We start from the raw sequence: 23,224 nt of genomic DNA, 5'->3' as shown, positions 1-23,224 counted from the left end.
CAGGACTGAGTGACACCATCTCACTAGGACATCCTGTCCTGAAGGGGGGTGCTGGGCTCTGGTGTCCTTGGTCTTGGTTGGTGGTTCTACCTATGATGTCACTGTCAGGCCCCAGGGGATCGTCCTTCTTCCCCTTTGGTGCCTCATGTTGATTCTGATAGAAGGTGTATTTCAATGGACTGTGGTAGAATATACCTCAGACAGCTGCTTGCTTGCTATTGGCTGCCTTCCTCATTATACAGATTCTCTATCCCCCTCCCTCCCAGGGCCCCTCTAAGCGATCTCCCCCCTTCCCTGCTCTGTCAGGCAGGACATCCCTCAAAAGACATTTCCCTCCGAGCCTAAGCTCCTTGGAGCCCCTGTGCCCGACTGCACGGAGGGGAGAAGGCTGGAGGGAATGCTGCCCCTCATTTAAAATGTACTACTCGAACGCCAGGAGCCAGCCACCGGGGAGGGTAGTGAGGGATCACACGGGACACCAGCTCTGCCCCTGGATTGCACATCCAGGGCTTTGGCTGGGCTTCTAGCAAGTGGATAAGGAAATCAATTTGAAAGTGATTTTAGTTTAATATCGTCAGGATGTCTACCACTGACGCCCCCAACCGACCTAAGGGTGGCACCCCAAAGCCCTAGCTTCCCTCCTTACCCCACCTTTCCCCTCACTTCCAACACCACCACCCCCACCAGCCTTAGAGGTTTTGAATAGAGCCACAGCGCCACCTTGTGGCCAAAGCGGCACATTTCCAGTCCAGCGTCACCAATCCAAGTCAATCCCTCTTTCCATGGACTGGGAGCAGCTGTGATGGGTATGGAACCCCAGGGAAGTGTGTGAAGAAAAAAGCCGCACCTAAAACAACAAAAATAGTTGGCAACAGTGCCACTCACCCACATGCCAAGGATAGGCAGTTTTTACTCAACAGAGATGGGCTATGTGTGGGTTCTTAGTAATGAACCAAACAGTCCTGCAGAAACTGGCCCAGCCTGAGGAGCTTATGGGCAGTTTGCTCGGTTCAGCAAATGCTCCCTGAGTGCCAGCTATGAGCAGGCCTAAAACCTCATGCCCACCCACAGAATTCTATTGCTGCGGGGTCATCGAGCATAGTCACCGATAACGACCTGGGAGTAAAAATGCATCATGTGATGTTTGAGAAATGTATTCAGCATTTCAGTGATAAAACCACTTCATGTTTGTGATTTCAACTATTACGGGGGGGGGGGGGGGCTGCAATGAAATGATCTCCAAAGCCTTGTCCTATTCTGAAAATGTTAGAAACCCAGGATTTGGTCTACAGATGGCTCTCCTCTTTGGGACTAGCGAGGGTGATCTGCCATGAGTCGGTTCTGCTTCACCATGTAGACTGCCTGTTTACGCTGTTATCTACTGCCTTACTGGGGTAGCATCTATTGTCATAAAATGTACTGTTATGCCAGTGTTGCGTTTTTGTTCTAGAAATTTTATATATATAAACACAAAAGCGAAATGATCTATAACTGCTATTTTTAACACTCATTTGTTATGTCAGATATTTATTGACCAACTAAAAACAGAATTTAAGCTGAAACCTTGAACAATGAGAGAACGTGGAAGGCTTGACTGTCTTGAAACGATGGCCAGAGTGGGTTTTTCTGCAGCAAGGGGTAGGAGGAAGGGGAGGCGGTTATCTGCTTGTGGAGGAAAAGGAATCTAAGGAGGGTCTGCCCTGCAGGAAGGAATAGCAAAGAAGTGAATGGTAAGCATGTAATTGAATGCAAATGTTGCCTGTATAAAATAGTAACGGCATACGTTGCTTGAAGATCAATAAGAGAGACCTAACTGATCCAGGACAGCTGGGAGCTGGGGTACAGAGTACTGAAAAGGAGCCCCAAGAATACAGGTAAGAAAATCCCTTTTTCTTAGCCAGTTTCTAATGTGGATGCCCAGGGTGGGCACCGACATGTACAGCGGAGAAAAGAAAGGCGTGCCTCCTCCCATCAGTGAAGGTCTTCAGTGCCCGGGACCGGGCCCTGTCTCGTTTGCAGAGTCCCGAGTACTACGGTGAATTTATGGGAAACCCTTGCTCTAGCTGATGACTGGGATTCTGTAAGACTTCTGGGTGCACAAACTTCAGAACTTCCCTACTGGGCTGTACTACAGAGGAAACTGCAGTCGGGTCGCACAGCTGGGGGACAGGAGCCTCGGGGCTGGGTGGACACGTCCCACAGCTTCCTGGCTGGGCCAGCGGGTTTGTGCACAGGGAGGCAGTGACTCTGCACGGCTGTGTCTTGGCTGCTGGCACAGAAATACAAAGCCGAGTCCCCTGGCTCCAAGGAGTTGATATGAAGTTTCAAATGAGCTTTGTCAGGAGATTCCGGTGAGAAACGGCCTGGCACTGACTCATTTAGAATGAGCATCTTATTATTGTAGGCAAACATGACCTTCAGCGGCTGCAGGGAGTGCTGTTTGTACCAGAACATAGCATTATGGTTCAGCTTCTGTTCACATCTGAGGGACGTCTTACTCCCCACTCGCGTGACCAGGTATTTTGAATCCTGGAAAACTGCTGTGTCCAAGGGACCTGAGGAGAAAGGAGGCAGAATTCAGACAGGTGCCTGAGGCAGCCTGTTGCTGGAGATGTGAACGGGCTTAGAGACTCAGAGGGGATCGTGCCACCAGGGCCCTCACGCACCTGCTCCCAGGAGGCACAGGGCCACGCAGCAGAGGAGCCTGGAGCCCATGGTGGGATCAGGGCCAGCGGGCAAGACCCTAGCCCAGACTTCTGGCCTCCGGTGGGAAGACTGGGCTGCAGTGTGCCACGCCCTGGGCAGGTGCTTGGCCATGACATCACCGCCTGGTGTGACTCCCCCCCCCCTCTCAGGCTCGCCTCAGATGAGTCCTTTCACGTCCTGCACTAGCTCCTTTCAAAGAAGTTTTAGCTTCTACTCCTTTCAAAGGAATTTGGGATTTCTAGGGATCGTCTGAGTGGGGTGGGCATGTCCTTCAAGGCTGTTTCTCTGACGTCATCCTTGAGCCAGCAGCTGCCTCCCTCCCGTGTCTGCCTCCTCCCCCTCCCCCGCTTGGGCCCCCTCTGAGTCACCGAGGTCCCCTTCACCATAGTGCAGACTGATGCCACTGGCATCCTGGCTCCCTGGAGTGTCCCATTTACGCTCAGAGGAGGGCACAAGATGAACTGCGAGCCCCTCCCCCAGAACCAGCCACAGGCCACACTGAATTGCACGAGTTGATGCTGGTTAGGAGCACCCCGGTCGGCCTGTCCTTGCAGGGGACAGACTGCAGCCCCGCTCCCTGCGCTGTTCTTACCTGTCCGGAGGGCCAGAGCCACGTGGGGACTAGGAGTCAAGAGTAACAGCGTGGAGGTTGGAGACATTTCAGCAGGATGATTTTACTGCCCATGAATTGTCTCCGGGTCACATTCTCTTTCGGTGGAGTTTACAACTCAGTGCCCAGCCCTCCTGACATGTTCTGTGCGGGGCTATCCTGTGCACTGCAGGACGTTCCGCTGCATCCCTGGTGTCCATCCACATGCCAGTGGCACGCCCCACCCCCAGCTGTGACAACCAAATGCCTGCAGACATGCCAAACGTGAGAACTAGTTTCCTCCTTGACTCCGTCATTCTGCCCTCCCTCAACCTCAGGGCAGTTGTCAGGGCTGGTGGTGGGGCCACAGTGCCTCCTAGTGGTCATCAAGGTTCAGGTTTTCCAGCGAGACTTCCACATGTCTCCAGTAGAATATATCGATATTCTGAGGCTTGTAATTTTGTGGACTTCTGGGGCTTTTAAGAAGCAAGAGAATTTTTTGTGTGTGTGTGTGACAGAGACAGAGAGAGAGAGGGACAGACAGACAGGGAGGGAGAGAGACGAGAAGCATCAGTTCTTCGTTGTGGCACCCTAGTTGTTAATTGATTGCTCTCTCATATGTGCCTTGACCAGGGGGGCTACAGCAGAGCAAGTGACCCCCTGCTCAAACCAGCGACCTTGGGCTTAATCTGGTAACCTCCGGTTTCAAACTTAGGTCCTCCACATCCCAGTCCGACACTCTATCCACTGCGCCACCGCCTGGTCAGGCAAAAAACAAGCGAAATTCTAAAGGCTTAAAAAACACAACAACCCAGGAGCCTTGAGTGAAAGCAAAGTGAGAAGCCCTGCCCCAGATCTGGGTTCTGGGTTTCTTTTCTATCTCTAGGTGTTTTGCTGTCAAGTGTTTTCATGTCTGGACAGTTCTAGCTTCCATGGACCACTGGATTAGAGATGGCGTCCAAAGGGAAGTCTGGTGCTGGTGTCTGAGTACACACGGACGGTTCCCTCTCATTGCTCAGAGCTCTCCTGCTCCAAGAACTTAGACCACCCCGCAGAGGGATGAGCGTAAAACCCCTCCTGGCTTAGCTCCCTGACACTCTGTGGTGAAGAAGGTGGGGCTCTAGGTGTCCTTTGGCCTGGTAAGGAGGTAGCCGTCCCTAGGTTACTGCTGTGTCCCACTGCCCAGGCGCCAGAAGAGCCCGGCTCAGTGTCCCAGCAGGGCTCCACTGGGCGGGGCTGAGTGGGGCAGTGGCCCTGCCCTCCCCAGCCCCTCTCTTGTCTGGGGAATGTCCTCCACCTGCACCTGCTGGGGGCTCCAGGCCCCCCACCCCAAACCCCTCTTCCTCCTCCCCCCCACCACGCAGGCGCACATGTGGCTGGCAGGGCAGGTTCCTTCCTGGGACAGAAACACCTGCAGACGCTCTGTGTCTGACCCTTCCCATTGCAGCACCGACCCCCAGCCTCTGCCAGACACACTCTCCCGTGCTGTAAACAAGACCAGACTTCCCCACCCAGGGAGTCCTCCCAGTCCACCTCCACAGCCACCTACCGCTCTGTAGAGTCACAGCTCCTCCTGGTGGCTGGAGGGAAACCATGTGCTAGGAGTCAGTCCCCCCAGCCCCCAGCAGAGACAGGAAGGCAGTGGAGGTCCTGGCGGTAAGGACGGACAGTCAGAGGTTGTAATGAGCCCCCAGCCCTCCCGTCTCAGAATGAGGCTTACTGTTGCAGCAAAGCACAAGCCCCGGTGACTTCCTACCGTTCTGTGCAGCCCAGTGCACACAGTGATGTCCCCGATGTCGTCTGCACTTCAGCGTGTGGCTTCTGTACTCTGCAGTGTCCTGCCTGCCAGCCTCCCCCGCGCCCTGCATCGTGCTCAGTGACCCCAGTGTCCCAGCCCTAAACCCCCTTCACCACCCTCCTCCCTTCTTCCTTTCCGGAAGCATGATTTGAAGAGAAGGCAGTGTGAGATAGGTAAGGTCACTAATTCATTCCAAGCCAGGCCTGATTGTTTCAGACCCACACCTGGGCATGTAAGTAGTTCTCTCCCTTCCAGAGCAGGGCTGACAACCAGTGGCCCAGAGACAAGTCGGCTACAGCCAGAGGCAATGAGGTTTACCCCGAGCCGGCTGCACCCGCGCATTAGCATCCTGTCTCCGGGAGCTGTCGTGGCTACACCACGGAGCAGTCGTGACACAGACCCTGTTGCCTGCAAAGCCAAAATCATTGACTACCGGGCCTGCTACAGAAGTTAGCTGAACCCTGCAAGTAGTCAGGTAGAGAGACTCACACTAGGGTGGAAATGACCCCCACACTGACACCACCTCTAAGCAGGGTTCCTGAGGAAACTCGGTCTGGTGGTCTGGTTCCGGAGTTCCCTTTACCCAGATAGAACATTCTATTCACTGGTTTTCTGTATATGGTAAAGGTTACAAATTCAGCTTAGGCCCTCTGGTTAGCATCAAGGTTATTATTACATAAGCATCTGCTTTGTACCTTGTTTTGTTTTTTTTGTAATTTTTCTGCCCTGTTTACTTCAGTTTTGGGGGGCTTTTTAGTTAAGTTTCTCAGGCCATCTTTTTTCAAGGAGTGGGATTATTTTAAAAATCTCCCCGCACGTTGGCGGTGTCAGGAGCTAGCCTGGCCTCAGGGAACAGTGTGTAGGAACCCGGGAAGTGGCCGGAGAAGGTCAGGACAGGAAAACAGAAATCCCTCAGGGGGAAAGAGCTTAAAATCGCCTTTAGAGGCCGGAAGCACTTGCTCCTGACCATGCACAGCCAACAGAAGTGCTGGCGCCCAATCGGACTGCAGCTCAGGCACAGGTTCACACGGTCCTCCAAGGCCACCAAGCGCTGTGCGTGGGAAAGACAGGTGACAAATACAGATGAATTAAATACTGACACATGCCTCCGGGCCACCATGTGCTTGAAGTTAGGAACAGAAGTATAGGAAGCAGCATCCCCTGCACGTGTGGACCACAGACATCCCCCACCCCCCACCCCTGAATTGATGGCTCTGTCCAAGGAGGGGGGGAGGGGGCTGAGGAAGGAGACCGGCACAGTGTGGCATGTCCAGTGATGGTTGTAGATGAGAATTCATGGATGTCCTGGAGAACACAGTGTGGCACTCATGAAGTCCTGGCAAGAATTATGGGGAACTTACAACCCAATTCCGCAGGGTCAAACGTCACAGAATGAGTCCCAGTGTTTCAGAAGGAAAGGTCTCTTGCAGGTTTAAGCTCTTTTACAATCATGCAAGGCCTCCCTCTCCTCATCTACAAAATGGTAAAAGTTACAGCAGTCGTCCTAAAGCTGTCGGAGAGGACTGGATGAGTTGATGTATGGAGATGCATGTTCACAGTGCTTGACGCATGGTACACACTCCGCAAATTTCAACTGTCTTATCATTGGCCAAGAATTCTGTATTGTCCTGCTCTCCAGATCCCGGTGAACTGACTGGGGCGTGTTGCACAGCGGCTAAGAGCAGGGACTCTAAAGGCCAGTTTCCTGGGTTGGGGTCCTGACCCTACCATGTACTTATTGTGTGGTTTTGGTCAAGCTCCCTATACGTTTGTGTGTCTCCATTTTCCCACCTATAAAGTGGGGATAATAATGGGAATCTTGTAGAGCTGTTATGAGAATTACTTAGTTAATATAGGTCAAGTATTGAGAAAAATCCTAATCTGTTGTAAGTTCTAGAAATATATAAGTTATCATTCTTTCACTCTCCTGTTTAGAGCTCTTGTAATTTCAGATCAGGATAATTTTTCTATTCTCAAGGGAACAAGTTTCCATTAGTAACGAAAAGTTAACATGGATACACAATACAAGACCAGAGCCACCCCTATCCTCAAATTAAATAATTGTGAAAGAGCCAGTGTTAAATATCAAGGATGTAATATTCAAGGTGGTCTTCAGGATAAAAGTTCACAGTTGGAACAACCAAGTGCCTACGACTTTTGTCTGGGAACCAGGACACCTGTCACCCTGTTCTGTGGCCTTACTCCAACTTACACTTCTATTCTGGGGAGCAGGTCCCACCAGGTGGGGTCACTGCTTTCATTCCCATAACCTTCTGGAAAAGTGGCCGATGTTTAAATTTGATGCTGAATTATTGTTCCGTTGGCACAGCGCTGGATTCTAAATTTGGATTTATCAGTTTCCAGTGAAATCACTTTTCTGGCACCTGTGGCCATGGGTCTCAGGGACAAGCCTGGAGGTATAAATAGCAGTGTTGGGAGACCTGTCCCACATGCCCATCCAGATCCGGTGAGCAACCATGAAGACTCTCATCTTCCTCGCTTTCCTGGGAGCTGCTGGTAAGTCTCTGTTACTACATGAATCAGTAGGTGGCTCGCATGTATTTAGGTTTGCACTGTGTACCCTTGGAGACAGCAGTGGGTGTTGAATATAATCTCTGTACTCAGGAAGCTTAAAATGTTGAGACAGTAGTGCACAGTACACATGTCTATAAATCTCACTTGCTGGGAAAAGATCACTGAGCAGGAGAACTAAGTCTTCTAACAGCTTCCTTTCTGTTATTTCCTGGAAATATCTATTCTATACCAACCAGTACAAATATTGAGTATTTCAAAGCGTTGTGGAATACCTATTGGGTAACTACTAAGCCCTGTTTTATATAAAAACTGTTCTTTATATTCTTAGGTAGTGGTGTGTTTATGTAGAGTCATTTATTATGTAAAGAGTCTCTTATCTGTGTGTGGGGAGCATTACAGAGGTAAAAGAGCAGAGTGTTAAAATTTAAAGCATAAATTAAAACCTAGATACTTGTCTAAGAAGTAAGGTATGTGTTAAAGGTATAGAAAAATTAGGTTTTGAAAGACTGTTACATTAAATATCACCATTTCCTGAGAGAGCAGTGCAGATTAGGGATAAAGAGGCACAACTTGCCCTGACAGTCACGGTCAAATCTATGGAGAGAAAAGGAAAGGAGAGTCGACAGTGAGGAAATGCTGTGTTGACCTCTGTAAGGGTTTGGAGTTAAGAACTAGGACTAATGACTAATACTGTGCTCCTTACAGAGGCTGTGCGGGTCAGAGCCCGAGGCTCCTCTATACTAAAGGGCATCTTAGCAGGGACCGTGACAGGCGAAGCTATTTTATTGCTCATGCATAAAAGCTATGAACTGGGTTTTATAACATCTTTGCTAATGAAATCTCTCCAGTGTAAAATAACATGTCCATCAATCATCAGAAGAGACAAATGACTATTTTTATACTACTAAAACTTACTACTAAATTTTCCCAAAATGGGCAGGTTTAAATTCAATACAAGGGTGTGTATATCTGGCGACATCTTTCCCCAAATTACTTTTAAATACTTAAAGAACAGGACACATATAATACAATCCAAGACTTTTGGAGCCTAAGAAATCTTCGTAAATCTGAATAGATTGAAAAATGCCGGAAAGATAAATGGGATAAGGGGAGAGGCTGGGGATGGAAACCTTATGATGTTCTATGAAGTTATTTTGTAAAAATTTTTGGTGAGAACCAAGAAGAGAAATTTCAGGGCAGGGGTGAGTATGAACTTCCCATGTTCTTCCTGGCCAGAACATCCTCAGGGGTCTTCTAACAGCTTCCTTTCTGTTATTTCCTGGAAATATCTATTCTATACCAACCAGTACAAATATTGAGTATTGCAAAGCATTGTGGAATACTAATTGGGTAGCTACTAAGCCCTGTTTTATATAAAAACTGTTCTTTATATTCTTAGGTAGTGGTGTGTTTATGTAGAGTCATTTATTATGTAAAGGGTCTCTTATCTGTGTGTGGGGAGCATTATAGAGGTAAAAGAGCAGAGTGATAAAATTTAAAGCATAAATTAAAACCTAGATACTTGTCTAAGAAGTAAGGTATGTGTTAAAGGTATAGAAAAGTTAGGTTTTGAAAAACTGTTACATTAAATATCACCATTTCCTGATGACAAGTGACAGGAAAACATTACCTGAGGTTCCTGGTTAAATGGCAAAAGTGTGGCAGTGAGTCAGAACCCCAGGACAGGTCTGCTTAACAGACAGTCTCCCACTTTTCCCTGCCAGTCGCCTTCCCCACTGATGATGACGACGACAAGATCGTCGGGGGCTACACCTGCCGGAAGAACTCCGTCCCCTACCAGGTGTCCCTGAACGCCGGCTACCACTTCTGCGGCGGCTCCCTCATCAACGACCAGTGGGTGGTGTCCGCGGCTCACTGCTACAAGTCGTAAGTGATCACTACCCACACCCTGTTCTCGAGGATCAACTCGACCCCCAGCGCTTCCAGAGCAGGAGCAGGGTAAACAGTAGAGTTAGACTGAGCGGTGAGCGTTCAGGGTCCGAGAGCCTCATTATTCCCCCGGGCACGGGATGATGTGTTGAGGGACTTGCACATGGTGCCCATAGAGTTCCCCGGCATCCCTTCAAAGACATGGGAGGGGATGAGTGAGTCATCCTGAGAACTAGCTTCAGAGCATTCACCGTTAAACAATCCTAATCCTCACAGCTCACCCAGAAAAACATGCCATGTGGAGGTCACAAAAAATACATGACATTTCCATCCAGTACACTGACAACAAGCCCAACTCGCTCTGACCCCTTAATACTGTGTCACATGTGCTGCCACTTCTCCCTGCAATGACTGGTAATCCCAACCAGAGAGGCTATGGCAGGGGCTGGTTAATTGCCACCAATTCTCTTTTCATCTCCACTGTTTGAGTGGTGTCACTGGGTCCCATGCCCTACTATGCCAGCAAAGATGGTGGACTATGAATCTGTGCCTGTAGTGACAGCTGCCTCAGGAATACTCTAACTGCACCTTATCTGGTGGGACAGTCTCACGTGTACAATAGCCTGTGTGTGTGAATGCCCGACCAGGCAGCATCCGTGCTTATGCTCACGCCTAGGATGTTCTGGTGAGGTGACATGCTCAGGTTGAGTACTTACAGACCCTTCAATCCTCTAATGCAGCCGAATCCAGGTGCGTCTGGGAGAACACAACATTGAAGTCATTGAGGGCAACGAGCAATTCATTAATTCAGCCAAGGTCATCCGCCACCCCAAATACAACTCCAACACCATCGACAATGACATCATGCTGATTAAGCTGAGCTCACCTGCCACCATCAGCTCTCGCGTCTCCAGTGTCTCTCTGCCAAGAACCTGTGCCTCTGTTGGTACCCAGTGTCTCATCTCTGGCTGGGGCAACACCCAGAGTGTTGGCTGTAAGTGTCACCACAAACACCAGCACCAGGTCTGAGGCTCCCAGTAGTAAAAAAAAAAGGCGGGTTGAAGGTCCGTTAGTCCAAGCTGTCCCTCAAGTCAAGGTTCACCGAGGGGAGTCTGTGGATCTGCGGAGCCTTAGAAGATATTCATGGAAATGAGGATTGCTTTGGGGGGAGAGTTAGCACAGGAGAACTAGGATCAAGATGTCAGGTAACCCACTGATTAGGGACTGGCCGAGAACTAGGAAAGGAGCGTAAGCAGAGCCGAGGCTGAGGGATTTGGGACGGTCTGAAGGCTAACCCCACTTGGGAAAAAATGTCTCTAGATCTGAGATCTGTGATCATTGACGCTCATCTCAGAGAGCGAACAGCTTGTTGATTAAAACACTTTGGGCCCTGGCCGGTTGGCTCAGTGGTAGAGCATCGGCCTGGTGTGCGGAAGTCCCAGGTTCGAATCCCGGCCAGGGCACACAGGAGAAGAGCCCATCTGCTTCTCCACCCCTCCCCCTCTCCTTCCTCTCTGTCTCTCTCTTCCCCTCCCGCAGCCAAGGCTCCATTGGAGCAAAGATGGCCCGGGCGCTGGGGATGGCTCTGTGGCCTCTGCCTCAGGCGCTAGAATGGCTCTGGTAGCAACAGAGCGATGCCCCAGATGGGCAGAGCATCGCCCCCTGGTGGGCATGCCGGGTGGATCCCAGTCGGGCACAGTGGGAGTTTGTCTGCCTCCCCGTTTCCAGCTTCAGAAAAATACAAAAAAATAAAATTAAAAAAATAAAACTCTTTGGAAGGCCTCCCAGATAAAAGTTGTTCTTCCAAAGAAGAAGTCATTGGCCATTGGAATGAAAGGGTGGGAGTATTGGGAAGGAGGGGAGAGACCGTGGGGATTTCTAGGAGTCCTGGGGGTAATCTTCTTCCATGTTCACTCCCGCACTGGACAGCTAACTACCCCGAGCTGCTGCAGTGCCTGGAGGCCCCCATCCTGTCCGACAGCGCCTGCCGCAAAGCCTACCCCGGCCAGATCACCAACAACATGATGTGTCTGGGCTTCCTGGAGGGCGGGAAGGACTCTTGCCAGGTGAGTCCCTTTGCGCCCCCCTCTTCCCAACTCCGTCGCATGCATCTCCTGCAAATCTCCCCGTTCCTGAGACACAGAAGGTGGAGAGGGCTTCTCTGGGACTGATCATGAGGGTGAGGGACAGGTTTGGGATCAATGGTCATCTTTCTATTCACCACATGAATGGTTAGAATTAAGGCTGAAAAGATGCACAGAAGATGGTGTGCAAACCATACATCAAAGGCGCCCTCTGAGGAGGTCTGTGATAGGACACTCTTTGGAAGGAGCAGGGCTGGCCGGCAGCCTTACACAACACCCCTGTCCCGGTCCTCACGTCCTCGCGGCCCTACAGGCCTGCAGCTATAGAAAGAGAGGGTCTGGGAGGAGGGAGGCGGAAGAATGGGGATGCACAGTGGAGACTGAGGGCAGGACTTCCGGGGGAAGACAGGGGCCTCACGGCGGATCCGCACCTGGGAAGACTGACCAGGACACTAGAGAACCATCTTTGAGCATTCATCCCATCTGGAGTGGCTGAGCATTCTAACTGGCTTCTCCCTCCCACACAGGGTGACTCTGGTGGCCCTGTGGTCTGCAACGGGCAGCTCCAGGGCATCGTCTCCTGGGGCTACGGCTGCGCTCTGAAGGGCAGGCCCGGCGTCTACACCAAGGTCTGCAACTACGTGAGCTGGATTCAGGAGACCATCGCTTCTAACTAAGCCCACATGTCCCGTCACAGAGCATCCCCGAGACAGCGTCACCGTCTCCCTATGCCTGAAAACAAACCTAAATAAAACTTTTTGTCCTGCACTCAATGTGTCCAAGAACTGTCCTTACCTGGTATTCACAGACGTTCTCTTAAAACTGGCTGCTGAGTAAACAGGTGGGCAGAGAATCAAGCTAGTATAGGAGGGTCGAATCTGCAAGGTGATTTAGTTATATATTCACAAACTACAATCAGAGACACTGATAACATGGAACAGACTGACGGCTGTCAGAGGGGACGGGAGTGGGGGCTGGATGGCAGAGAGCGAAGGGATTAAGCAAAAGGAGAAACACACACATATATAACACATAGACACAGACAACGGTGTGGTGACGGCCAAACGGAAACGGGGTGGGGGAGGTGTCCCCAGAAGCCTACAATATATGTGGAGCCTACGGTTATAGGTGTTTTATTTAACAGGCATTTATATAGCATTCACTACCTGCCACTAGGAGTCACTGTTCTAAGCACTTGATAAATAGAAAATCTGAACAGACCAATAGCCAGTAAAGCAGGGGACCCCAAACTTTTTACACAGGGGGCCAGTTCACTGTCCCTCAGACCATTGGAGGGCCAGACTATAAAAAAACTATGAACAAATCCTTATGCACACTGCACATATCTTATTTTAAAGTAAGAAAACAAAATGGGAACAAATACAATATTTAAAATAAAGAACAAGTAAATTTAAATCAACAAGCTGACCAGTATTTCAATGGGAACTATGCTCCTGTCTCTGACCACCAATGAAAGAGGTGCCCCTTCCGGAAGTGCAGTGAGGGCCAGATAAATGGCCTCAGGGGGCCGCATGTGGCCCGCGGGCCATAGTTTGGGGACCCCTGCAGTAAAGAGATGACAGTCATAAAAAAAACTGCCAACACAGAAAACCCAGAATCAGATGGCTTCCCCGGTGAATTCTACCAAACATTTGAAGAATTAATGCCTATCCTTCTCAAACCCTTCCCCCCCAAAATTGAGAAGGGACCACTTCTAGACTCATTCCACAAGGCCAGCATTATTCTGCCCCATGGACAAAGGAGGACATTACAAGGAAAACTATAGACAACAGTCCCGATCAAACCTGTTATTTGTTGCATATGTCTGGGGGGGGGATCAGAAAGAGGAGTAAGTGTCAGACACCTGGGCAGGCGAGGAGATTCACTCTGTTCAGACTACCACAGTAATCAGACACCCCAGACTCGAATGTCAGTCTCTCCACAGAATGGCTGTGCCTTAGATTTTTACCAGGATTAACAGACAAGTTACAAATGGGGAGATATGCAGTGAGATTGTTTTGCAGTCGGGAGTTCTCAGTCAGCTGTTTCCATTTAGCTAGTTCCAGAGGAAACAGTTCTGAGCTCAGCTAAGCAGCCACCAGGCAAAGAACGGGCAGTTGCAGGGTCTCTGTCTGGTTCAGGCAAAAGGAGCAAGGTCTGTGTTTGACCTTGTCACAGGCAACCGGTGGTGGTGGTGACGGGTCATCCAAAGTCTAAGACTGGGAGCCACCAGAAAGTCTCTTCTAACTCACCTGGGGAAGCCACTTCCTAGAATACAAAATTCCCAGGGGATATTTTTACCCACAGCTATTTTCTGGGAGCTCAGGTCAAGTTGAAGCTATCTAAGGACATGTGGACTCAGTTCCAAGTCCTGACTTTGCCACGAATCCCCTGAGGACCACAGCTCCCTCATCTCTACAGTGAAGGGGGGGGGGGGGAATTTATTAAATTTGTTTTCCACTCCAGTATTGAGTTTATGAGAATGGTTTTATGAGGGACGCTGGAAAGGGGGAGGGGCAAGTGAGGGCAGGGAGAGAGGCTGGAGTCACAAAGACAGGAGCAGACAACAGAAAGGCTATGTCACAGAGAGCAGGAGAAGTGTCAGCGGACACCTGGCGACTACGGAGACTCCCAGGGTCAGAGAAGAGGCACCAGGGGCTTGACCTGGCTGGCTCCTCGCTCTCCCCCACGGCAGACCCAGCCTCCAGCTTTCCCTATACACTGAGTTCCGCCAGCTTTCCCGATACACTGAGTTCCGACAGAGACTGGTCTGAAGGCTTCTCCTCCTAACCCTCAGCTAGCGCTCCTCTCCCACTGCTCTCGCCGGGCACACCTGGACCCAGGATTGGGCTCATTTCCTGTTTGACTCAACTTGTCTGCTCTGGGCGGGATCGCAGCCCACCATGAAGTGCGGGCTCTTCTTCGCTGTCCTGAGTGCCGCTGGTGAGAGGCTGGCCCTTGTTGCAGCTGTGGGGGAGGCTGGGTGCTGCGGGCACGGGTGGGCAGGGGCCGGGAGAGGAGTTGTGGGCAGTTCCTTCAGTGAGCCGTTGCAGGAAACAACAGGAACCTCCCGAGGCCCAGCGCCTCCCATTGGCATGCCCCCAACCCCCCCAAGTCCTGGCAGCGCATTAGGAAGTGTCACTAATGAGTGACCTGCTCTTGCGTACAGGCCTTCCTAGACCGCCACGTTCCGTGGGCAGCCGCAGGAAAAGCATGTCTTCCCTGTGTGAGGGCAGCGGGACTTCACAGCCATGAGTACAGGAAGGGAGGTGGGCTGGGTGGGGCTCTGGGGGCCTCGTGCTCCCGCCCCAAGCTTTCCCACGGGCAAAGCCAGGGAGTACTGCTTCCCTCCATGCCTGGCAAAGCCATGTCAGTGTCCTTGTGTATAGCTTGAGGGACATGCTTGAGTCTCCCTGATTTAAAATATATATATATTTTAAATATATATATTTAAATATTTTATATTTAAAATATTTAAATATTTTAAATATAAAATATATATTTAAAATATATTATATATTATATATATATATATATATAGAGAGAGAGAGAGAGAGAGAGAGAGAGAGTAATATAATTTGAAAACCTTGATACTATCTTTGAAAAAGGCTGGGAAAACTACCCCGGCCGCCCCTCACCTCTCAACCTCTCTCTCTCCACCTACGACCCCCATCAACTCTGTAGGAGTCCTTCTGGCCACAGATTATGGGAAGGAGAAGCTGAGCTCAGCAGGGTATTTCACCGTTCCGTACCTGGCCTATCTGCAGTCCAGCCCGGAGCCCTGTGTGGGCTCGCTCATTCACCCTGACTGGGTGCTGACTGCTGCTCACTGCCCCTCACCGTAAGTATCCCTGTGCCCTCGGGAGCCAGGAGGGACATGCTTAAAGGAGCAGAAACAAGAGCAGGTGTGGTGAGGCATTCCAGGAAGCTTCAAGGGTACCCTGAGGGAATGAGAGGCCCCTGGGAGAGAGAGGACCTTCTTCCCGATGGAGTAAGCCGCACACGTTTGGTTAGTTTCAGACGAGGCCAGTAGGAAGATGTCAGAGACTCCTTCCTACAGAGCAGGGGTCCCCAAACTATGGCCCGCGGGCCACATGCGGCCCCCTGAGGCCATTTATCCGGCCCCCACCGCACTTCCGGAAGGGGCACCTCTTTCATTGGTGGTCAGTGAGAGGAGCATAGTTCCCATTGAAATACTGGTCAGTTTGTTGATTTAAATTTACTTGTTCTTTATTTTAAATGTTATATTTGTTCCCGTTTTGTTTTTTTACTTTAAAATAAGATATGTGCAGTGTGCATAAGGATTTGTTCATAGTTTTTTTTATAGTCTGGCCCTCCAATGGTCTGAGGGACAGTGAACTGGCCCCCATGTAAAAAGTTTGGGGACCCCTGCTATAGAGAATAAATAATATTCTTTCATCGTCTCCGGGGACGGCTTCGTGCCCAGGGAGAAGAGTGAGGGAACAGATAGAAAGGAAGGAAGCCAAAATAAATAAATCACCAAAAAGAAAACACAAGAGAAGTGGTAAGTGGTAATAGACAAGAATGAAAAGAATGAATAGACACCTGCTTTAGTTGGGGTAAGGGGCGGGGTCACGTGAGGCCCTTTTGAAGAGATGAGACCCCAGGAAGAGGAGGAGGCAACTATGTGAACAAAGCCAGGGGCACTGGGTCCCTGAAGTAGGGAAGATGTTGAGGAGACCTGCGTTGGCTGAGTGTGATGAGTAGGGGATGTTCACAGGGTGAGGGCAAACAGCCAGGCAGGCTGTGTGGCACAGGAGGAGGGCAGGAGCACACCACACATAACAGCACTGTAGCTCTCAAACCTCAGCGTCCCCACTGTGGCTGGGTCAGAACAGGTTGTGTGACCGGGACCTAACAGAGTTGCAGGGATAGTCCAGGGCCACTTCAAACTCAGAGCTCTCAGCCACCTGGTTGTTTAAGATAATATCCTCAAACATAGACTGAAGCCTTGCTCTGCACATCATCAGAATGACAAAGGAAAGAGAATTTGCATGGGGTATGCAGGGCGGGCACAGTGCCAAGTGTAGATGGTGTTATGTTGAGTGGGACACTTGAGACCCTGTCAACACAAGAAAGAAGAAAGAAAGAAGGAAGAACTAAGGAAGGAAGGAAGTGGAAGAGAGGAAGGAAGGAAAGGAGGGAGGGAGGAAGGGAGGGAGAGAGGGAGGAAGGAAGGAAGGAAGGAAGGAAGGAAGGAAGGAAGGAAGGAAGGAAGGAAGGAAAAAAATACAGTTTGTCCCCTCTAAGAATTGGAGTTGGAAACTCGGACACTCTTCTCTCAGCCAGATCTGATGCGTGACCTGTCTTTGGCAGAAAATGGCTCTTGTATCTGGTGCACGACTGGCTTTCTGGTGATAGGAGTGAGTGGGTTTGAATTTGTCCAGGAAGTACAATGGAAAATGGTAACTGGAAGCCCTCACGGACTACTAAGAGCCTTGTGACTCTATGATCAATGAAGGTGGCACGTGGTAAATATGATGACATGGGCTGGAGCAGGGCTGGGAAGGGCGAGGGGCATCTAGAAATGAAGGGTGCAGTATGCTTGCTCAGGAGCTGAGTGAGACAGTGTAGCAGAGGCAGGGGCCACTGGAATAATGGACTGTGGTGGCATCTATTGCCTGCCCATCCCTATCATCTAAATCATCATCGTCGTCGTCATCCCAACAACTAGACTGCACAGGTATGTTTTAGGTGGCGGATACCATGGCCGGTTCCATACAGACACTGACTCTTGAACAGCAATCCTGTAAACTGTTGTTATTACAATATTACAGACCAAGACGGGTCACTTCAGTTCTCAGGTCCAAGAGGTAAAATGAAGACGACTGTAGAAAGTCCCCTCTGACGTTTCCTGCCACTGTAACATTCTGTGACCCTGTCCTTTTCCATCTCTCTGCCCTCTTTCTTCCAAAGCGTTCAGATTCGCCTGGGAGTTCACCAGCCCAGCATCAAAAATAAGAAAGAGCAGGTACGGAACCAGTCACTGACTGTGACCTACCCTGACTTCAATGCGCGCACTCTGGACAATGACCTGATGATGATCAAACTGTCCAGCTCAGCTGTTCTCAACACCCATGTGGGGACCATAGCCATCGCCATGGAGCCTCTACCACTGAACGACTCCTGCTTCATCCCAACCTGGATGTGGAATGAATACAAAAACCGTAAGTGCTGGACTCTGCCTTCTTTGAGCCGGGAAAACAGGGAGGGATGAACTTGAAGGAAACGGGCTGGGAGAGCATGTTCTTGACCCTGGAGCAATCACTTCCAGGGACCTAATAATGCCAAGATTAGAGGCCAAAAGATAAAATTCAAAGAGACGACAGCCCATCAGACATCAACAAACGGATCAGACAGTTATTGTTACGTCTCTAGAACATTCAAGGTCAGCATCCTGGGAATTGATTTCAAATAAAGTTGGGTTAGTATCTCACTCTAAAGACAATATCAAGGCATTTTGTGGGAGGGTGGCTTGCAGCTTCATGGACAGTTGTTGAAAGTCCACCAAGCAATTAATGAGTCCGTAGTGGGAAAACCCAAACAAAACATCACAGGGAGCCTGACCAGGTGGTGGTGCAGTGGATAGAGCATCGGACTGGGACACAGAGGACCCAGGTTCAAAACCCCGAGGTTGAGAAGACTCATCTGGTTTGAGCAAGGCTCACCAGCTTGAGCCCAAGGTCTCTGGCTTGAGCAAGGGGTCACTAGGTCTGCTGGAGCCCCTGGTCAAAGCACATATGAGAAATCAATCAATGAACAACAAAGGTGCCACAACTAAGAATTGATGTTTCCCATCTCTCTCCCTCCCTGCCTGTCTGTCCCTATCTGTTCCTTTCTCTGTCTCTGTCACAAAAACAAAACAAAACAAACATGAGAGGGAGGCAACAGAGGATACTCTCCACCCCCAACCACAGACAACCCAGCCTATGTTGATGGCTTTTCATTCAAGGGAGCCTGAGAGATAAGAGGGTGGTTGGGGAAGCCATCTCTCCTGTTACCAGAGCAGTTTCCATGCAGAGAGTGCCAGTCTCAGACCTACCGCTCCATCCAATAGTTTCCGCTTAGGGGCGGAGCCTAGCAGAGTTATGGGAGTTGATCATTATGACGTGCTCCTGCTATGTCTCTGGGTGTCTCTCTGGCCTGACACACTGGAAAAACGGCCACACCCTGTGCTGCAGGCACACCCCCTCTCCCTCTGAGCTCTACCTGTCTGGTTTCTGCAGGATCACGTCTTATCAAGGCCACTTTATGCAGAGCGTGGCTTTCTTACATATTTTGTTGGTCCTTGGTGGCCTTTACTTCATGTGGCTGCGAAGAGCCATTCTGTTCTCTTTAGGTATTGTCAAAGGGTGGTGGAACCGCCACTTGAGATCTGAAATGCAATGATAAAGCTAAATGTCGTAAGGCAGGGCAATGCTGAGCCAGCACAGTCTCGGAGCAAAGGAGAGTATTGGGCTTATACAAAGTTTGTGGGAAGCTTGGTAGACAGGGATTGGGGGACTTTCAGAGGCTTAAAAGAGTTGACATCATCTGTAGAGGCGTGGTTACTTGGGTAAGGCTGTTGTTGATTGGTTGACACTTGGAAGCATTTTTTTTGGAGGGCATCTGATTGGCTGACTTTAAAAAGTGACACTGATTGATTGGGTTGCCAAAGAGGACTCCACTGAGGCAAACTGTCATGGATATTAATCAGGTTTAAACCCACTGGTGGCAACAGAACAATCCATCTGTTCTGTAAAAACAAATAAAAAGTAGTAACTTTTAAAATCGATTTTGCAAAAACAAATAAAAAGTGGAAACTTTCATATTCTGCGTATCTGGCAACTTCATTTTCAATTTAGAAGCAACGTTCCTGGGAATCTAAGTGAACATATTTTCTGAACAAACCAAAGATTTATGATTTTTATCCTTGACTTTATAAGCCTTACTCAGAGTAATTGCATTGCATTTTACAAAAGCGATTTATTACATCCCATTTGAAAACAGAAGGAAACTGTACAGAGGGTTCATTACATAGGCCTTGCAGGTCAGAATCACAATGACACTCATTCTATTAGCTCTCTGCTGCAAGGCCCCCAAGAGTTATTAGGAATCCATTACTTCAAGTAACTAGATTACTTTTGTCTAGCTTCTTCTACTCATTTCAATTCCCATAAAAAATCTACAACTGAATGTTAACACCTCTCTTTTCCGACCTGACACACACTCTGGTCTAATCTGCTTTGGACATGAGATTGGATAGACTTCATGAGAAAAATCCTGCTCTATAACTAATGCTAGGGTTTTGCTTGAGCAACCTCTGGTCAGTTCTTTTGTTTCCTCCTCAGTATTCTCTACCAGAGATTAAAATAATATAATATCTTGGTTAGAACCCTTGCATCCTGAGCTTAACAGGATAGTAACAGTTGCTAGAACGGAAATAAATACTATAACCAGTTAGAGGAAACTTGTGTTATATTTATACATATAGGCACATGCACTTACAAATAAACATTTTTTTAAAAAGTCCTAAACACATTAAAAACAGTTTTCTCCCGCCCTGGCCAGTTGGCTCAGTGGTAGAGCGTCGGCCTGGCGTGCAGAAGTCCCGGGTTTGATTCCCGGCCAGGGCACACAGGAGAGGCGCCCATCTGCTTCTCCACCCCTCCTCCTCTCCTTCCTCTCTGTCTCTCTCTTCCCCTCCCGCAGCCGAGGCTCCATTGGAGCAGAGATGACCTGGGCGCTGGGGATGGCTCCTTGGCCTCTGCCCCAGGCGCTAGAGTGGCTCTGGTCACAACAGAGCGACGCCTCAGAGGGGCAGAGCGTCGCCCCTTGGTAGGCATGCCGGGTGGATCCCAGTCGGGCACATACGGAAGTCTGTCTGTCTCTCCCTGTTTCCAGCTTCAGAAAAATACAAACAAACAAACAAACAAACAAAAAACAGTTTTCTCCCTTTGTGACTAAATTTAAAGATGATGAAGTAGGTACCATAAAGATTTCTTGGAAACAAAGGCTTTGTGCCTGTCATTCCCGTGGTCACTTATGGATTTTCAAGGATTTCTAAACTGTGCCTAGTGGAGAGAGAGAGAACCACAGATCTCATGTCTGACGTAAGGAGGACGCACTGCTCTGAATGCAGTGCTCCGACACAGAGACCCCGGGGGTGGGGGGGAAGCCCAAGGAGGACGGGGTGCTCACTACCAGTAGTGGCTATGCGCAGGGATCAATGCACTTGTGAAACTGGGGCTGATCACCAGAGTGTATGTGATAAGGAGAATAACCCTGGATTTCACTTCTCTTCTCTTTCCCACAGTTAGTGACCCCGACAGCATGGTGTGGACAAACCAGTATTTCCTTCCCGTCAAAGTGTGCCAGTATATGCTAGGCGGCAAAGAAAAGGCCAACATCACGTGTGTGGGACAACCTCTGAACATCATGACTGAAATGAAGGTATCTTTCCTCCCCCCAGAGAGAGAGCAAAGGGTCCATGAGGAGGAGAGGTGATTGTGGGAAACCAAATGCGACCCATCCGAAAGGCCTGGAGTCCCTCTCTCCCCCCGACTCCGCCTCTGGGGGGCCACTAATCCCCCCCCCTTTCAGAGTGTACGGGATTCTGGGTAGCACCGTTTGTCCTTTCTTCACCTGCTTGGTTTCAGGTTGGACCAAGCTTGACCCAAGAGAGGTGAGACCCACGTGGCTGTGAAGAGAAGGTTGTCACCTCTCAAGAAAAACAACCAGTCCCTTAAATGCCCCTGCTACTCTTATACGCCCACGTCTGAGATTCACTCTCGTCCCACGAGGACAAAGCAGTGTTGGCCTCCTGTTCCCTCTCCCCGGCAGGAAGTGTCAGCTGCTCCGGCCATCTGTGGTGGGAGGCTGCATGGAATCTTGTCCTGGGCAAAAGGAAGTGTCACCCTGGGCAGCGAAGGATTCTTCACCAACATTTATCCCTACGCGAAATGGATCCTAAAAACCATGAAGAGCTACTGAGGCTCCTCTGTCCCCCTCGGGGCACTGTCTTCAAGACCTCTACATGGGGTCCCCAACTCTCCTGATCTTTCTTGTTCTTAAACAGAATCCAAATAATGCACCCAATAAAAAAAATGCCATTAAGAACTCATACTGTGAGCCCTGACCTCTTTAACATATCGACTGCGAGACCAATGAGAAATTTAGCAACATCCCCACCGCTGGGTTCATTCATTCAGAAATTACGGAACCTTCAGCTCTTCCAAAGGAAGAGCTGCCTATGCGAGGGGTACACGAGTGACAGTGACATGGTCTTTGCCACCAATCAGCCAACCATGATACCTTGTGACAACTGCCACAACAGAGATGAGCAACAAGTTTTGTGAGAATAAAAACACACATCACATTTTGTGACACACAGGGGAGCTGTCACCAAAGAGACAGACAGATTAGGGCATGATATTGTAAAACTGAGAATACAGTTAGTTAAAAGTCAGAAAAACACACAAAAATTGTGGCATGTTCCGGAAGATATATGTAAATAAGGAACATCAGAGACAAAACAGAGAGAGAATGTGATAAAAGACCATCACTGGTGGCTGAGCATGGGTCAGGCAGGGCCTGACCTGCTTGGTGAAGAAATGTAGATTTTTATCCTGTAGGCATCAGAGGTGCTGTCAGTAACATCTCTGGATTAGAGAGAATATGGCCCAATTTCTGAACCTGTGCAATTCATCCATAGACGTAGATGTGAGTAGCAAAAAGCAGAAATTGTCTGAGCTAACCCATATTTCTGGCTTGGGCAACTGGGTAGGTGGTGGTTCTCAAAGATAGCACAGACAGCCTGACCTGTGGTGGCGCAGTGGATAAAGCATCAACCTGGAAATGCTGAGGTCGCTGGTTCGAAACTCTGGGCTTGCCTGGTCAAGGCACATATGGGAGTTGATGCTTCCAGCTCCTCCCCCCTTCTCTCTCTCCCTCTCTGTCTCTCTCTCTCCCCTTCTCTCTCCTCTCTATAATGAATTAAAAAAAAAAAAAAAGATAGCACAGACAGAACCAATGTTTCCATCTATAAATGATGAGGGGCATGGTCCTGAATTCGGAGAGGTGGGGCACGTTATTTATGGCATCCTTGAAGGACATGGGGGCTGTTGTTCTAGCTGTCAGCTGGCGACAAAGATCTGGCTCTCAGGTGATATTTGGGTGGGGGGCTGTCTATATTTACGGGTAGCAGTTGCCGGCTTTGGTAGAGTCTCGTGCTGTTAGGAAGCGCCCTGTGGGGCTTACTTCGTCCTCTCGCACAGGCATGTGGTGGGGGGACGCACAGCATCCCATACCCACGACCAGACCGAGACACCTAACAATACAGAATTGTGCTTCCCCTAAATTCACTGTTGAAGCCACACCCCCAGTGCGACTATATTTGCAGATAGGAGCTACCAGAAGTAATCGAGTCAAAATGAGGACACTGGGGCGGGACGTTGACCTGATGGGATTAGTGTCCTCATTAAAAGAAACCCCAGCGAGACGGCCTTTTCTCCCCCTGTGGTGCATACGGAGAAAAGACCATGACAGGATACAGGAAGGCTCTGTCCACAGCCAGGAAGAGCACTACCCACTCACACTGAACCTACTGGCAACTTCATCGTG

General features: G+C 49.6%; 2 protein-coding genes and 1 gene segment (V, D, J or C); 2 read left to right on the top strand and 1 right to left on the bottom strand.

The window, feature by feature from the left end:
* Positions 1–2,115: 2,115 nt before the first annotated feature.
* On the bottom strand, positions 2,116–2,715 carry LOC136322618 (T cell receptor beta variable 3-1-like). The segment is given in 2 exon segments: positions 2,116–2,555; positions 2,667–2,715. Coding segments are annotated over 2 exon segments (489 nt in total).
* A 4,739-nt stretch (positions 2,716–7,454) lies between these two features.
* Positions 7,455–12,370, top strand: LOC136326480 (cationic trypsin-3). Its single transcript, XM_066262486.1, has 5 exons — positions 7,455–7,610; positions 9,353–9,515; positions 10,259–10,512; positions 11,448–11,584; positions 12,130–12,370. The coding sequence occupies exons 1-5, from the start codon at positions 7,571–7,573 to the stop codon at positions 12,277–12,279; spliced, it is 744 nt and encodes a 247-aa protein (XP_066118583.1). The 5' UTR covers positions 7,455–7,570; the 3' UTR covers positions 12,280–12,370.
* Positions 12,371–13,477: 1,107 nt separating this feature from the next.
* On the top strand, positions 13,478–21,690 carry LOC136323445 (probable inactive serine protease 58). Its single transcript, XM_066255289.1, has 6 exons — positions 13,478–13,531; positions 14,400–14,545; positions 15,287–15,443; positions 17,540–17,790; positions 20,919–21,055; positions 21,446–21,690. Exons 2-6 carry the CDS (start codon positions 14,506–14,508, stop codon positions 21,593–21,595), a joined length of 735 nt encoding a protein of 244 aa, XP_066111386.1. The 5' UTR covers positions 13,478–13,531; positions 14,400–14,505; the 3' UTR covers positions 21,596–21,690.
* The last annotated feature ends 1,534 nt before the right edge of the window (positions 21,691–23,224 follow it).

This window comes from Saccopteryx bilineata, chromosome 2 (assembly GCF_036850765.1).
Source record: "Saccopteryx bilineata isolate mSacBil1 chromosome 2, mSacBil1_pri_phased_curated, whole genome shotgun sequence".
NCBI lineage: Eukaryota > Metazoa > Chordata > Mammalia > Chiroptera > Emballonuridae > Saccopteryx > Saccopteryx bilineata.
The sequence above is the reverse complement of the archived record's forward strand: the minus strand, read 5'-3'. Positions and strand labels throughout refer to the sequence as shown.